The sequence below is a fragment of the Lepeophtheirus salmonis genome, chromosome 10 (genome assembly GCF_016086655.4).
Source record: "Lepeophtheirus salmonis chromosome 10, UVic_Lsal_1.4, whole genome shotgun sequence".
Classification (NCBI taxonomy): Eukaryota; Metazoa; Arthropoda; class Copepoda; order Siphonostomatoida; family Caligidae; genus Lepeophtheirus; species Lepeophtheirus salmonis.
This window is the reverse complement of record NC_052140.2, coordinates 10,367,373-10,384,992: the sequence shown is the minus strand read 5'-3', so window position 1 is coordinate 10,384,992 and position 17,620 is coordinate 10,367,373. Positions and strand designations below refer to the sequence as shown.

At 30.6% G+C, this 17,620-nt stretch overlaps 1 protein-coding gene across 1 annotated transcript; it reads right to left on the bottom strand.

Annotated features, from left to right (window-relative positions):
- Window positions 1–1,875: 1,875 nt before the first annotated feature.
- Window positions 1,876–13,335, bottom strand: LOC121125615 (zinc metalloproteinase nas-6). The gene is made up of 8 exons (XM_040720800.2): window positions 13,181–13,335; window positions 12,211–12,542; window positions 9,311–9,573; window positions 8,984–9,249; window positions 7,735–7,917; window positions 2,382–2,444; window positions 2,226–2,324; window positions 1,876–2,168 (listed from the first exon to the last, which is right to left on the bottom strand). The coding sequence occupies exons 1-8, from the start codon at window positions 13,236–13,238 to the stop codon at window positions 2,047–2,049; spliced, it is 1,386 nt and encodes a 461-aa protein (XP_040576734.1). The 5' UTR covers window positions 13,239–13,335; the 3' UTR covers window positions 1,876–2,046.
- Window positions 13,336–17,620: the final 4,285 nt, after the last annotated feature.

The following is a 17,620-nucleotide window of genomic DNA, read 5'->3' as shown; positions in this document are numbered from 1 at the left end:
GAGGCCCTTTTATGGCATAACCTTGTATTTCTATTAACCTTGGTTACCATAAAAGAGCGAGAAAGACAAGTCCTTGAACTGAAAATTTTTATTTGGACCAGACTGATGGGACTGTTGTCTTTTGCAAACACGGATTAGGTGTTTCACCCTGAATAAATTAACATAGAGCATCACATGAATCTCAATAAGTACATTACAATTCTTTCAGATAAATATTCTAATTACTTCTCTATAGTTCTATTATTATTTTTTTTGTAGCTTAAGATCCAACTGGTACACAATATAACACCATTTTGTTTAAATAACTAACGTAAATACATATCCTGGGACCCCTCGAAAAAGGTTGTCAACTTCCATATGATGAATGGCTTACAATCAGGGGTGGTTTTAGCGTAAACGGGGGCTGGAGAATAGATACAATATTTTCTTTTTTAATTTTTTTTTATCGAATTACGGTTTTTTTTCTATTCTCATGGACATTCCATAAAAAGTTTATATTTTATTTAAAAAATTATATCTTATGTTGACCCCAAAATAAATACCCACTAAAACGAACATTGCTTGTGATCAAAGGTCTTAAAATAGGTCGATGATGACCTCTGCAAAGATTTTAGAAACAAGTCCATAAATAATTATGTAGGATATTATTCAAATCTCATTTACAATATAGTCAATATTAATAGTTTGTTTTTTGTTTTATTAGATGAATTTGCTAGATTAATATTTTTTGGGATGTATTTATTTTTCTTTCTTAATATAATTTTTATTGTATTTGGTGAGTCAACACAAACGCAATCTTGAACAACAATCAAGAAAAAGGGGATATATTCCATATTTATTGTTTTACTTAATAAATGCCCAATTATTGATTGTATTTATTATTTCATATAGATGACAAATTATTCAAAAGAAAGTTCCATTGCCTTCAACTGTTAACGTTTGAATTGCTTCAGCGAGAGTACTTTGCCGAAACAGCCATCAATGAAATAGGTTATCTTCCCTCCGGATTTTAACATATATTCTATCTATAAGTATAGTTTATATAGTCAAAATCAGGATATTTATTCGCTATCTGCCTAATAATACCTTATGCTTAAGTAAAAATACTTATCACTTCTAAATTTTTATTTGTTGTAAACTCACTAAATGTGGGCCCCTGCCACACCTATTGCGCGGCTTCTTGTAATCCAGCATGCTTTTGTGTTGACGGGCCTCATATACTATATTCGTTACACTATTATTATGGTTAATCTTGCTTTAACATTATACTGGATAATAATATCCGGGGTGTCCACAGGGGCTGTAGCCCCCCCCCCCTCCCAAACTTAAGGATTTTTTGCTATTTACTAGAAAATTTAATATTATATATTTTTAGTAAGAAGTTCAATATTTGTAATTAATTTAGTTTTTTTCATTTTTTTTCCAAAAAATTAATTTTTCTTAATTTTTTTTTGGAAAAAATTAATTTATATGAATAGCTATGGATTTTTGAATTTTTTTTTCAAAATTTTTTTTTCTCTAAATAACTGGATCTGTGAATTTTTTTCGAAAAAACTCAATATTTGAAAATTTATTTTTCCCAAAAAAAATTTTTTTTTTTCTCTGCATAACATGTTGATTTAAAAAATTTTTTTTACTAAAATTTAATATTTGAAATATAATTTCTTATTTTTTTTTTCAAAAAAATTAATTTTCTCTGAATAACTATAGATTTTTAAATTTTTTTTCGAAAAAGTTTAATTTTTGTGAATAGGATTTAGGAATTTTTTAGAAAAAAAAAAAACCCCCCCGCCAAAAAAAAAAATAAATAATAATGCATCGGAGGCCCCTGAATATACACCCCAGCCTTATATTTTAACAAAATAATAACGGCTCTTTTGATCCAAAGTGTTGACCATATTATAATAAATACCGATAATATTATGATGAAATAATTGTTCATATTGAATGTTGATTAAAAAATAAAATGTAATACATTTTTTATAAGTCATTACACTTCATAAATTAAATTATATAATTATTTTGCCAAATCCAGAAAGCAAAGTTTTACATCGCACAGCTTTTACATGTATTTCGACAGAGTGTCCCTCTATAGTACTCATATGTATTGCAGTAACTTTGTCCCATCGTGCATATGAAAGATGGGATGAAGTCATCGCATGTTCCAGCTAAATCACAAATGGAAATATTGAAATAAAAAGCATGAAAGTAACAAGGAAACTTACGGCATGAATTGCATGTTTTTGGACACCGTTTCTTTATCGTTGAGGAAGATTCGCATTGAGCGGATAGGAAGGGACAGGAGTAGAATTGATCCGCGCAAGCTTATCATAAGAGACATTAGGAATCAATGATGTATTTTAATTAATATGAATTCTTACGATCCACTGTCGATACTTTGTTCCTTCCAGAGGTTGTCAGCTCACTTAACGTCGTGATTGATTCTAATTATAGATTATAATAAAAAAAATTAGGGAATGGCATATCTTTTATTTTCAATCTAGCGAATCAATAGTGTTGGATCGGGTTTAGGACCTAATCAGCCTTCATATTAGATTTTTTTTTCTAAATTTAGTTTTTTGTGAATATCTATTGATTTTTAAATTTTTTTTTCTAAATAATTTAATTTTTGAAATTGTTTTACAAAGAAAATGTAATATTTTCTTAATAGCTGTGGATTTTTGAAATTTTTTTTCAAAAAATTTAGTATTTGTAATTTTTTTCACAGAATCTATTATTTGAGAAAGATTGATGGTTTTTGAAATATTTTCTAAATAAATTAAAAATTTTCAATTAAATTTTAATATAAGAAATTTAATTTTTGAAATTTTTGGCAAAATTTTTCATTTTTTTTTAGATAAAAAATTTGATAACACCCCCAAATATAATCCTGCGGACAATGTTGTTTTAGGACCGACTATCTAATCAGTCTCTTTTGTCTTTTTTTTACCGGTAAGATCTTTATTACCATACAACGGCCCTAAGGACAAATCAGTAGGTCCTTCAGTCCTAGCTATCTTTTCATTTCCTTCACCCCTAAGTAGGATTGAAAACCTATAATACAAAGAATATAATGAAAAAATAAATAGCGCCTTTAAAAAGAAGAAAAAATCCAAAAACTATAATTTTTGTAAAAATTTTCAAATGTTGACACCTGTTTCAGTAAAAAATTAAGTTTTAGGAAGGAAATTTGAAGGATTAAATTTTTTTGAAATAAATTTCAAAAATCCATAGCTATCCACAAAAAGTTGAATTTTAAGGGAATACAATTTCAAAAATTAAATTATTCATTGTTAATTTTGTAGAAATTTTTTCAAAAATTCATAGCTATTCACAGAAAATTAAATTTTTGGGGAAAAAAATTGAAAAATTAAATTTAATCCCTCCAGGCCATCCTGCTGACGCCCATGAAGTAACCCGTCTCTTTGAAAGAGGCTATATTGAATAACTGAAAGGATGTAGTTAGTAATTAAGCCATTTCAGCTGATGTAGTTACTATAAAATACCTATAAGAACCAGTCCTTGACAAATTTGATTAGGATCGGACTGATAGGACTTTAGTCTTTTTAGACCGATCCAACTATAGGAATCAATAATGATTATTTTTAAATTGCAGAGTGAGGTTTATATTTACATGTGAGTGGGTGCTTCAAATTATATTACGGTGACGTCATCAGGGGTGCCAGCAGGTTTTCGACAATTTTGACATATTTTTTTTTTTTGACAAGTAACTTTTCTTTATAAGAGATAGATAACTTTTTGGAAAAATGATGGAGTTAAAATTTTTGGAAGGGATAAAATTTGAAGGAATAACCTTTTTTATTCTAAAAAAATGGGAGTTATGTTCCCTACGGTTATTGCACCCCTGGTACGGGGCATTTCTCCATCTTACTTTTATAAAATGTTAAAATATTTAAATTCAAAAATATTTATTTTATTATGTATTTTTAAAACAATTTACACCACAGATAGTCGATATTTCATTCTTCAGAAGGAAAGTTTAAAACCACGACGACCAATTGAATAATGAACAAGAAAAAAGACAAAAACATATACAATAACTTTTTTTCCTTTTCTACATTTTAAATATGTCAACGCTAATTATCCCAAGACTTGTATCCGTTCACCCTTTTTACGTTCAATAATTCATTTTGTAAAAACTCATTCGTTTATTTATTATTTAATATTTATCTGGTATATAAAGTTATTAATTTATAAATACCTTTTTATTTTTCAAAGCATTTTCAAATGAACCTAAAAGGCATAGCTTACTAAAAGCAAAACAGGCAATCCCAGGGCTCCTGATTTTTATAGGGCTCCAATGTATTTGAAAAATAATGCTCTTAATTTTAAAAAAATAAAAAAATAATAATTATTTATTCAATTTTTTGCTTGAACAATCTCAAAATGCCAGTTTTATTAGTGCAGCCTCGAAAATTGTCTAGAGGTAGTACTCTTATTCAAGGTAACCTTCAATTTATTTTCAACATCCTCCCTCCTTTAAAAAACAGCTGAACATACATATTTTTCAGAGTAACCTTATTTACTAGCAAGGCCAACTCGTAGCATAGACGATATAGGCAAACGTTAAACGTGCCGATCATTCAGTAGGTTCCATAATTGGTTCAGAAAAAAAGTGAGACCGATCCTAACCCGACTTTCGGACCGGGCTTCAATTTTTCCAATATGATAGTTGGACCCATTACACTCGGGCTTGGACGGGCTTTAATTTTTATTGGTCAGACCTATTCAGTTTTATTTCCTTGCTGATTCTCTTTGTGAGAGGTCTCTTGATTGGTTTTAATGATGGCTTTGCTGATTTTTTTTTTAAACATTGTAAATTCCTCCTCTGACTTCACCTCTCATTTACCCACAGTGGTCTTCTTAGTTTGTCTATAGTGTTAACTCTCCAGACAGGTGGGTTCTGTTTTATTATTATTACTTATGGTTAGAGACAATAATGCAAGACTTTGGGTGGGGAATGCATAGCGTGTGTGAGGACAAAATTAGTCCCGAATCACTTGTCTATAGTTTCGGCTACAACCCGACCTGAATGCACTGCTTCGACCAGTTAAGAACTGCATTTCTTAGTATGAAAATAATAAGTGCATATCAGCAGTATACACCATACATATATTTGTGCAGTTGTAATATTTATAATTTATTCAACTTTATATTTTGCATTACTTTGACACAGAGTACGATTTGTACGTTCGTGCAAAATAAAATTGTGCATTATAAATGAAAAGATACATAACATATTCTGTTGTTACAACGTGAAAGGGAGAATCCAGGAAAGTATGATGGCGCTGTCAAGCATAAGTTAAAATAACAAGATTTTTTGTAATACAACTAAGTTTAGAGGCACTATGAAAACATTCATCCTAAAGTACAGATTTGCTATTCCCCTAGTTTTGCAGCCATTTCATTTCGTTTATTCATCTTGTGATGTCTGGAAATGATTTTTTCAGGCAAATTCAAGCCTCCCTTTACATGACAATATCAATGATCCCACTAGTACAACTGTTTAATAAAATACAAATTGTGGAGTTAGACATTTCAGAGAAAGTAATCAATGTACGAAGCAATTGAAAGTTGTACACACAAAATTAGATCTATAATTTTTCAATATACATATAAAATTATATTTTAGCTAAACCAAAGGTAATGATTATATTGATAACCATATTCCAGAAAAAAAAGATTCAGTAATCTTTGGAAAAATAGTCAAAAAGCGACTCCTTATAGACATTAAGGAAATGAACGTCAAAATGAACGCCGTTCATATTTTTTCCTGTTCGTCGTTCATTCCTTCAAAAAATGAACGGAAAGCGTTAACACTTTTTTTTTTTTTTCCCCGTTCAATGTGTAAGCCTGGTTATTCTCCATTAATAATGGTGAAAAAGAAACCGAAAATCAACATGACAACCCTGACAATTTGAAGAATGTTTTAGAGGAGAGAAATAATAATGTTCTTGACGTTTCATTAGATCAGATAATATCAGCTGTGGCAAGGGAGGAAGAAGAAAAGACTACTAACAAAGATATTTCCAGAATTACTCCGATGCCGATTCGCAATTCTACTCTGAGCCCAGCAAGGACTTACTATCATAACCCCTCCAACAGATCCACAGGGTCCGTCTTTTATGAGCATACACGAATGTTCAATCAGGGTTTGAATATAATTGAATCAATTTAGGAAAGGATGATCACTACTCAGTAATGGAATAATAATGAAAAACATCTGAGGAAAAGAAAATCCCTTCTTTATATTATGAATGATGAATTAACGAGCAAGCCAAAAAAAACACCGGATTTACATCACTGCCCATTAACATTCAAATTCACACTGTATTTTTTTTTTTCAGCTCTGAATTTAACAATTGATGAAAACAATTAGGTGAATACGTTATTTATATGGATAGTTTTTTTGTATAAAAAAATTTCATGATTAGAAAAGGAAAAACAGTTGATATACATAACGCATTTAATACTAAAAACCTGTAAGGGATGGTTCAAGCGAGCTCGCTATAAATAGGAGTACAAAAACGGAAAATTAATACAATAATTGATACAAAATAAGTTTATTATGTGGGAAAAAAGTATTTATTAAGTATATAAAAAAATCAGGGTTTTAAAATTCATAACTCACAATTTATATTAAATTATTTAATTCTAATATCAAGCCCATCAACCGCCTCTTTTTAAGAATTGGTATACATTTGACTATTTGGATTAAATAAATAGGTGTTTTTTTCCATAAAAAAATGGCATTATGAACTTATGTTTAGAATTTTAAGTTCTTTCTACCCCATTTGTAGCGGGTGCCCTTGGGCTTTCGCTTACAGTTTTTTTTTGCGTAGGAAATGGGCAAGGGTCAAGGGTGACCGCAAAATTATATATATATATTTTAAATTGTTTTTTGGATTTTCTTTGAAAAAAATGATTTACCCAATTAATTCAAAAAAATGAAATTTTGTGGGAAAAAATTTCAAAAATTAAAACTATCCAAAATATTACATTTTTTTGGAAAAGGATTTCAAAAATCCATGGCTATTCACAAAAAATTTCAAAAATCGCCAGCTTTTTAGGAAAAAAAAATAAAAATCCATAGCTATTAACAAAAAATTTCAACAAACAATAGCCATTGACAAAAAATCACAAAAATCTACAACTGTTCACAGAAAATTTAATTTTTTGGAAAAAAAATTCAAAAACTCACATCTGTTTACAAAAAAATTTGGTTTTTAATATAAAAATTATTTGTGTGAAAGAATAATTTTGATTCAAAAATGGGGGAATTTTTTTGAATGGATTTATTTTCTAATAAAAGGTAATTCAGGCAAAATAAGCAGCAGAGCAAAAATTATAATTATTTGAAATAGAATACTAATGACGAAATAATGTAGTTATAACTCAATGCGTTAAATATATTATACTTTAACTCCAATATTAATAAAAATACATCAAATTAAAATTGCTTTAACTCTAAATCTATCGAAACTGAATGAAAATTGAATTAACTAATTGTATTCTAATCAATGAAAAATAAAAAATTCGCGGAACTAGTTTGAAAAGAATTACTTAATCTGGTTGTAAATTTTTTTGTAGTGGTGCCTTCTACGTTTTTAACTTACCTACAAATGAAAACGTACGCTAGATGGAGAATGCCCTCCCATCCCGCCCCCCTTCCCAAATGAGTGAAAGTTTATGACTATTTTGATTCTTATTTACCTTCTGTAGTGGTTGTTGTGGTCGTCGTAGTAGTGGTTGTTGTGGTCGTGGTTGTTGTAGTGGTTGTCGTCGTGGATGTTGTTGTAGTGGTTGTGGTCGTGGATGTTGTTGTAGTGGTTGTCGTCGTAGTTGCTGTAGTGGTTGTCGTCATGGATGTTGTTGTAGTAGCAACCGTAGCAGGATCTAAATATAAATGATATATTAATGAATAGGCTTGTAAACCAACCTTGAGCATGTTTTAGTGTGCGAGTTTTTTTAGTTGTTAGAAATCAGAACAGTGTTTTTTCCATTTTATAAAGCTTTGATCATTTTTCTTTCGTTTTTGAGGATGGAACGTTTAAGTATAAGTTATCAAAAAAGAATACATTATATCAAAAATACATTTGGTATTTTTTTTTGGCTATTTCATAATTTATTATTTTTGAAAAATAAAGGAAGTAGTAAGCTGTTTTATACTATTGCTCCGTTTCCAAAACGACAGGAAAACAATTTCCTGTTGATTCCTCGTCGTAATATGATAGAGATAATCTACTAATACTTAAGAAATTAATAGGAACAATGCTATGATTGACTTATTTGGCTAACTACCATATGATTTCGGGCCTTTTTTCGCTTTCTTTTTGGAAGAAAGGTTGCGGGATACAATAAAGTTGAAGACGTGGGTGACACAACTGTGTTTATTTCCTTCATCTCATTGCTGCTTGCTGTTAATGTAATAAAACGTCATTTCTCGTAAAAGTTGCTCTCTTTCTAAATATTCTTCAAATTGTCGGGGTTACTATATCAATTTTTGGTTTCTGTTTTTAAGAATAGCGGAAGGTCCTATTTTATACAACTCAAATTATTTATATATTTTGACGCTCCATCAAAATTTGAGTCCAATTATTTATTTTCTTAAGTATGAGTGACAGGCATGTCAAAAAATAAACTGAAAAGAATTAATATGGTAACCCTGACATTTTGAAGAACTCCTCAACAAATCATGAGAGTTTTACTTTCTCTCATTCATGAGCAAACACATTAGTGATTAATGATTCCTTTATACTCCATAATTATGATGGATATTTTGGAAAATATTGCTCAGATTGTCCCACAAGAAAAAATGTTGTAGGCGTTTTAGGTCATATTTTTTACAACTCTACGCATTAATGTTTTGACCTATAAAATTAATTGTAAACTTACTGGATTGTCTACATGACTTTTTGCAGAGTTGTCTAATATAAAATCGATTAATTAATTGTAAACTTACTGCATTGTCTACATGTCTTTTTGCAGAGTTGTCTAATATTCGAGGATATTCCACAGAACCCTATCCATCTCCAGCATCTAGAACGGGAATCAGAGCATCCTTCTCCCATGAGTCTTCTTGAAAATGAATTCCAACTACATTTGTAAGCATGATTTAATTTTGATATATCCAATTTTGACAACTTTTTACCCTCTCCAATCGTATTCTCATCCAATAGTGCTGTATTGTATTTGATTTTGAGAGTAGGAACTCCGTTTTTACTCCATCTAATGGTTATTAGTGTACAAATTCATCATTAGCCAATCCCTTAATGTAAAATAAACTTACTCTGTTCTTTTTCCATGAGTTATGGACTCAAAGTCATAGGGTAAATTATAATTTTCCATTGTGTAATTAGTTCTACATTCTGTCCGATGTTTCTCATTACAAATCTCAGATCCGTTAGACTTTAAGGACTTGAAGAACTCAAATTCAAAATTCGGCATAATATTGGTCCATTGAACTTGGATATACTCATCCCTATCAGCTCTGGTATGTTCATGACCAAAGCCCATAATGTGGAACATTTGATGTAAAATGGTCCTCTTGCTCTACAAAAATACAATCTTAATTATGACGATGAAAGATTCAAATTAGTAAATATCACATCAAATCACCCAACAAAAAATAATTAAAAAAACACCTCACAACATCATATTAATAATTTAATCTATTTATCTCCGCCTACGAAGTTGAACGGAGATTATGTTTTTGTCTCGTTTTTTTTAATGCTCCCCTCCTGATTAAGTATTTAGTAGATTTCTGTATGAGTGCAAGGAGAAGGCGTGAGCAAGACATATTCTATTACTGTATTAAGAACATTGTTAATATCAGCTCCCTGTTATATGATTGTTGGGGAGAAAATGAATTGCTACTATGGAGACGAGAACCTTTTATATTTAAAATAAATTAGTGCAGGGAAGATATCATCATGATATTTAAAATCATATATATTTTTATTATATTATACATTTGAAAAAACAATTTTCACAAAAAATAGGTGAGCATTCTTCTTCTAGAGAAAGAGATGTTAACACACCCACTCACTTTTCTAAACACTATACATAGTTTTTTCCTTACAAAATTCCCATCCCTAAGTATAAGTCAACATTATAGTATTATTGTTACTCCATCTATTCTAGAAATCTTCTTTGAAGGAATTTGAAGGATATGCATATATAATGCGCATTTCCTTCCCTAACAATGACTGAGACACGCACATTGAGTTCACAAGAATAATTTCTATCGAGTGCGTTGTGCATTAAGCTAAGTCGTTCCACGGTTAATAGAAATACCATAACGCGTATACGACTGATGTTTGACTTCCCCCCACACTCTTTTTGATAGGGATGTCATGGAAGATTGGTTGCGTGTTTTGTCAAAATCGGTCTGTCTTATCCAGCAGTTGGTACGATACATCAAATTGAAAATTCTAGCAAGCCTGATTACATGATGCTCTAACCTTGTATTTCTATTAACCTTGGGTTGTTCCATTTATTGTTTTTTTTTTTTTTTGTAAACAGGATTACAGAAAGTGTTACGGACCCATATAAATACAACTTTGTAGGAACATTATACATGTCAACAGTATGAGGCATTGTATTTTGAGAGGTCTACCTCAAGGTAATACAAAACGTTAACAATTCATAGACTATAATTAGGGAAATTATGTACCCATTTTCGTTATTTATTGCAATAATTTAATTGGTTCCCGGGAACCAAAGAGTCCGTGTATTGTACAGGAAATTTATAGTTTATATATATAATAATAGATTAAGATATAATAAGATTTATATTATACCAAGGTCACTGAAGAGTATTAGAGATCGGGGAAATACGCTCTTAAAAACTCTTTGGGCCATGTGCTGGTTAACTGACGTGAAGTGTCATTATATATTCCCTACCATGCGTCATATTTAAGGTTACACTTAAAGAAATGCTCACAGCTCGAGTTTTGATAGGATTTTTCTTCAAAATCAAGGTTGTGTTATATTCTAATAATCAAAAGCCTGAAGATCCTAACCAGTAAGTCAGAAGGTTTCAGAAAGTGTGGGTGAGGTTGGAAACGAAGAGTAAGATCAAAAGCTATCCATGTCCAAAACTGCCTTGTTAGAAATCCAGTGAGGACGATTCGCTGTATAGCCAAGAAAATAATTCTGAACAAAGTTACGGCCCGAGGGATCATTAAAGGTAACTTGGGAGCAAGGAGGAAAAAACAAGAGCCAAGTTTCTTTTGCATGTGTTCAAGAATATGGGGCATGCCAGCTCATCTGATCTTAACCTTTCAGATTATTCCATATATAAAAAATGGCGATGGAGTTGCTTTCAACGACCCTCACGGATCTGTGAGATCTTTTGAGTCCACCATCAAGGCTTTATGGGCTGACTTGTATTCAGGAAGAGCATGGCTGGCGTCATTAAGGCTGAGAGAGGCCATATTTAATAAAAAATGTCGATTTTAGTTATAATTTATTGGAAATCAACATAATTTAATTATCACTACTCTGTCTTCACGAACTACTTTTCAATAAAGTTTGAAAAACAATCATCAGTGTCAACTTAAATATGACCCATGGGGTAAAATAATAAAAAATAAACAATATGTGAAAAATTGAAACCCTTTTTACAAGGATGGCTTTGTGCTGAGAGTTGGAGTATCTCAAATTTCTCCTCACTGACTGAGATTTGAATTTTGGTAAAGTTAAATTAACGGATAGGAAAAACATCACTTATTCAAATGATAATAGTTAGTGAATTTGAATGGACACTCGGTGGAGTATAAAACCTATGCTCGATTATGCATTTTTATATGTTTTGTGTTACCTTAACTTCACACAATTTAATGACCTCTTACTCTGACCATACCTATATAATCTTCGTACCAAGGTTGATCAAAATCGATCCATAACTTTTGTCCTCGTGACTAACAAACAAACATGGTAAAAACATAACTTCCGTTCAACTTTGTTGGGAGGGATAATTACTTTTATCAAAAAAACAATTTTTATACAATATCTCGAATAAATGTTGACAAAAAGGATTGTTTTTTTCCCCCAAAATAATCTGCATTATATTATACAATTTTGATGTCAATTTCTTGACTGCATATTTTTTTGATGTTCGAGAAAAAGAGCCTGCTGCAATCCCCCTGGGTCTCTCTAGTACATATTATTATATCCAAGGCTTACCCGACATTGAGGATTCAAATTTAACACATGTTGTCCTCTGTTTTGATTGTATCCAAAATTAGCAAAACATCCCTCATTAAGACTGGTTATGAGTACAAAATTTTCTTCATTGAAACGTGGCACCCAGCTTACACAAGACGTATTCCCTAATTCATCCATCAACGACATAATTAAAAGAATGTCCTCTTCATTAAAAGAGTCATCCATTTCGTAAGGAATTGTCTCATCTGGCCATACATTATCCTTCCCAATCACATAATCATTAGTGGCTATTTGTACATCATCAAAATCGTCCAGTAAGATTTGACAGAAATTATTATCGGACGCCTGACCTAAAAATTAAAATCAGATGAATTAAGTAGCCATCATGTACTTGTGTCGTGACCGGTAATTTCATTCCCTGTAAAATTAATCCCTGGATATTTCATTCCCACTTGTATATTTAATGACGTAATAATACTTTCAAAATCTGTTAATAGTACGTAAGTTTGTAGGGAGTCCCGGGCACTGGGACTCGAGACTGGAGATGAAGGATAACTTGTGATGGATGGAACAGGGATATGAAGGATTTATGGATTAGAAATGACGTTATTATAAGTCTTTAATATTGAGTAGGAATGGATTCCAGACCCGTGAATATTGTTCAGACCTAGGGAAGTAGAAGTAAATGACGTCATTACTCTTCCCTGCTATCCTCCATCATTACCAATACTCCCTCACATCAATTTGATTACCCCTATTTCTCTTCTCACAGTTCAGATCCAGGTAATTAACAAGCACGTTTGCTGGGGGCCCCTTGCACCCTTCTCCAGGATTACTTACACTCACCTACTTTAAGTTCATCTCTGGATGGAAATCGTATGACGTCACTAAATGCCCATCTTTAAAGTGGGAATGAATTTACGGGGAATAAAATTGTTAGGAATGAAAAGATAGGGAATTAATTTACTGGGCACTCATGTATACATACTTGAGAGGCAGGAGCCCAAAAGGACACAGAAACTCCAAAAAGTGTTAATGGTTCGCATAGTTAATTATTGTGAATTCAACTGTATTTTATATTGGGATGGAGGCTATATTTATAAGATTTATGAATTCCATTCACATATGTTATGAACTATGATTGACGTATTTTGTATTAGTCAATTTGATGTAATCCTTCATTCAAACCTAGAAGATTGAATGTGAATCCACTTTTCTAGAAGGGAACATGTGTCTGAAGATGAGTAATCTCCTGTGTATTGAATATAATTAATTGGTATTTCTATCTAATCAGTCATTGACTATCACTTACTTCTCTCTATCTCCCAGTGCTGTATTTTTTAGTCAAAGATACTTTCTTAGGAGTCGTTACTTTCGGTTATAATTCCATTCTCAGACATTGATTTTTATGTTAATGTAATTTTCACTTTCTTATGATTTTTTCTCCCATTCGATTTGAATAAAATTTAGTATGTCAAATTAGGGGCGTCCACAAGGGGCTGTACTAATATTTAAAATTTAATTTTTGAAATTTTAAAGTGAACTGCTGTAGATTTTAAAAAAAACATCGAAAAAGTTTATTTTTTTTTTGCAAATAGCAGCAGATTTTTGAATTTTTTTCCACAAAAATTTAATATTTGAATTTTTTTATTTTTGTAATTTTTTTTTTCCAGGAAAATTACATAAACCAAGCCCCAGATATTTTCAGATCTGTAACTCAATCTAACACTGAGTTGTGATGAACTCCATTTCATAATGAATTTGAACAAAAATTGTCAGAAAAACCCAAAGGGTTTTAGATTCGTAGACAAACTCATTTCCAAAAGCCATTTTGTCGAACGGACACTTTGGTAAAAAAATATTAAATATATTTGATGATGATTCATGCTCTAATAATAGGTAATCATGATTCTAAAACCAAGAAAAAAATGATAAAGCGTTTATTTCGTAGGATATATATCCAATGTTTAATTATATAATTACAGCATATAAATAATAAAAAATATATCTTTTTATAAAGTATTTACATCTATTGTAATTATTATATTATATTAATATTAGGATGTTCCCGTATTATATATTTTATTTGAATTATTTTATTAATAAATACTAAGACAAACTCGCTAATCCTTTTCCTAATTCCGTTTTTGATTCGTATTCAATGTTCTCCTTTTTCCCGTGAGTACAGTAATTCGTTTTTTGCATTTGAAGTTTTGTGGGTGCATTTTCGGTTCTACATCCCATACCATAAAAAAACTTGTAAAAATGGGGAATAGATCTTGTTTAATGAACAAAATTAACATATTTGTGAAAAAACAAACTTTCCCATCAAAGATCAAGAATATGGTCTGACCAGAATAAAACAGACCATATTTTATGCCTAAAGTCTGTATTTTTCTCGGTTTTTGAAAAAAAAACCACCTAACTCATATTTGAGCCGTAATTAATTGTTATGAACAAAAGTACCCTCAAAATAATGGAGTAGGGTGTTACTGTCCCTCCAATAATTGAAAATAATAAAAGCTGAAGTTAAAAGTACTGAGCATTTGTTTGTTTTTAACTTATTTTGATTACGGCTAGTTCGAAAACGTTGGGATTTGGTAAGGAAATAATCTATGCAGAATTTTATTTCCTTACTATTTCTTCTTTAGTTGAAAGTTTCAAATCTGACAAAAGTTCTTTACTTCGTCAATAAATAACTAAATACTACACTAATCATTATTTTACATAAATTAACAATGATAAACATTGTTCTATCCTATAAAAAAGATTAATAATTCTTTTTCTAAAGCTATTCTATGGAACAAAAAGAAAGAATAACGTAAGAAAATTGGATCTTTCCTTTCTGAAATCCTAAATAATTAAAAATGTATTTTGAGTATCCATATGTATTCACTAAGCTCAGAGTTTTTGAACATTAGAAAACATTTGATGAAAAATAAAAAAAAAAAAATGGTGCAATTTTTTCTAGTTTTTTTTCTCTTCTTTTTATCTGATTTTGTGTGTACAACATTTAATATATTTTGTAGATTGATTGGTTTCTATGAAATGCCTAACCACAATTTGTAGTTTATTTACCAGTCGTCATAGCAGGATCATTGTTATTCTCGAGTTGGACGGAGAGGCTTGCATTTGGATGAAGAGATCATTTGAAGACATCAAAAAATGAATAAACGAAACGAAAGAAATGGGTTGAGGTAGTATTATTTATTGGTAGTTCAATAAAAAAGATATGAATTCATTACGATTGTAAGACACTCATATTTACCTACTAAAGTTAAGGGCGTCCACAGTGGGGGAGGGTCGTTTCCCCCGCCAAAAAAAATGATTTTTTGAAAAATTATCGATGTGAAAGATTTTTTTTTTGAAGAGAAAACATAGGAAATTATTTTTTTTAAACGATTTTTTTTCTGAAAAAAAGGTCATTCGATCAAATTGATACTGCAGAGAAAAAATTTTAATTTAAAAAAATAATTAAAATATTGAACGGAAAAAATATAAACAGAACGTAAATTTTTATAAAATGAAGTAGAAAATGGTGAACGTGTACAAGCCTGCTATAAACAGTCTCTTGATGAGAATAACTAAATTATGTAATGTGTATTTAGAGGCGTCCACAGGATTATAAATATATATATACATTTTTTTTGCTTATATTTAAACGTTTTTTAAAAAAATTTGAAAAAATTATTTTTTTCATATTTTGTTTCAAATATCCACAACTATTCATACAAAATCAAATTTTTTGAAAACAAAAATTCAAAAACTTATAACTATTCTCCAGAAATTAATTTTTTTTGGGAAAAAAAATTCAAATATTAAATTTTTAGGAGAAAAATTTCCAAAATCCATATATATTTAGAAAAATTTCCAAAGTCCATACCTATTCTTATAAAATTAAATATTTTAGATAAAAATCGAAAGATTAAATCATTTGGAGAAAAATTTCAAAAAACCAGTTATTCAGAAAAAATTAAATTTTTTGGAAACTTTTTTCAAAAATTAAATGTGTATTCAGGGGCGTCCGCATGAATATATTTTATTATAATTATTATTATTATTTTTTTTTTTTGGGGGGGAGGGATTGCTTCGTTTTTATAACTTTTTTGTAAAAAAATTTAAATACTTAAATTTTTTGGAAAAGTTAATTTCAAAAATCCATAGCTATTTACAAACGATTAAAGTTTTTTCCAAAAAATTTGATTTATTTTCAAATATTAAATTTTCTTGTTAAAACAAAATATTTTTTTTTTTTCAAAAATTTACCTGGCCGTGTTTAAGAAAGTGGTAAGCCGCTGGTTGTTCTCAGAACACTGTTCCCGGCCACAAATTCAAAGAGTTTCAGGCTTGGCTTCAGATGGAGTGCTACGACTTTATAGCCTTCTCTCAGTTCCCCTTCTTCGACTTGAATCCATTGGACTACGTCATGTGGTCATACGTCGAGAATAGCACCAACATTACCTCCCACAACCCTATAGCCATCTGGATCGCCTCCATCTACTGAGTATTTGTCGAGCTCCCACCGGCGCTTTTGCAAAAAGCATGCTCCCGGTTCCGAACCCGTATCGATCCGGTCATTGAGGCTGTCAGTAAAACTACATAATCAAGTTACAGGAATTAATTTTTTCAATAAAAGCTTAGAAAGAAAGCTGTTGTGTTTTTTTCTTTAGGGCAACCATTTTATCGCTTTACCCTGTATTCATTTGTCCACTATTTTCAAATTTAGAATGGTCACCAAATAGTAAACCTAAGTAAAACGCTTAGGGTATTTACTTCTAAAACGGAGACATGTAATAATAGTTGTTCAGATTTCTGAGTTACGTACGTAGGGTTACATTTCATTCTGATCAGTCCAGATTCATGGGCTATGGAGGGCAAGTTTGTTTTTTCGCTAATAACATGACCTTTTTCATAAAACATGATTAATTGTCGATTCGAAAAGGCACATTAAAATTCAAAATTCAAAAAACGAATTATTGTGCTAAAGGAAAAAGGGAGAACGTATATTGAATACGAATTAAAAATGGAAAGAAGAGGATTAGCAAGTTAGTCTTAAAATTTGTCTTCATTAAGGTTGATGGAGGAACATATTTCTAATTATTATGTTGTCTATCGACAAGTTTTTATCGACTAAATTGTGGAATTATTTAAAGCTTCAATAAAATAAGTCAAAATAAAATATATAATACTGGTACGTCCTAGTTATCATAGATGAAAATAGTATGATAATAAAAGAGTGAGTTAAAGTTCAGTCCTTGATGACGTCACGTAACATCATTTCTTCTTTTGGCAGCCTAAAGAGCTGGTTCCAAAGGCCAATAAGACTGGGCTGAACAGGATCGAATAAATAATGACCCATACAACACTAAGTTGTCGAACTAGGAGTATAATTGAGGGTTGACATCAGATTAACCGGATACAGAGCGGG

Coding starts and splice junctions, on each gene's coding strand:
- LOC121125615 (XM_040720800.2), bottom strand. CDS start 13,238: ATGCGAACCATTAACACTTTTTGGAGTTTCTGTGTCCTTTTGGGCTCC. Junction 12,543..13,180: donor TTTGGGCTCCTGCCTCTCAA/GTATGTATACAT, acceptor TTTAATTTTTAG/GTCAGGCGTCCGATAATAAT. Junction 9,574..12,210: donor ATTTGAATCCTCAATGTCGG/GTAAGCCTTGGA, acceptor GTATTTTTGTAG/AGCAAGAGGACCATTTTACA.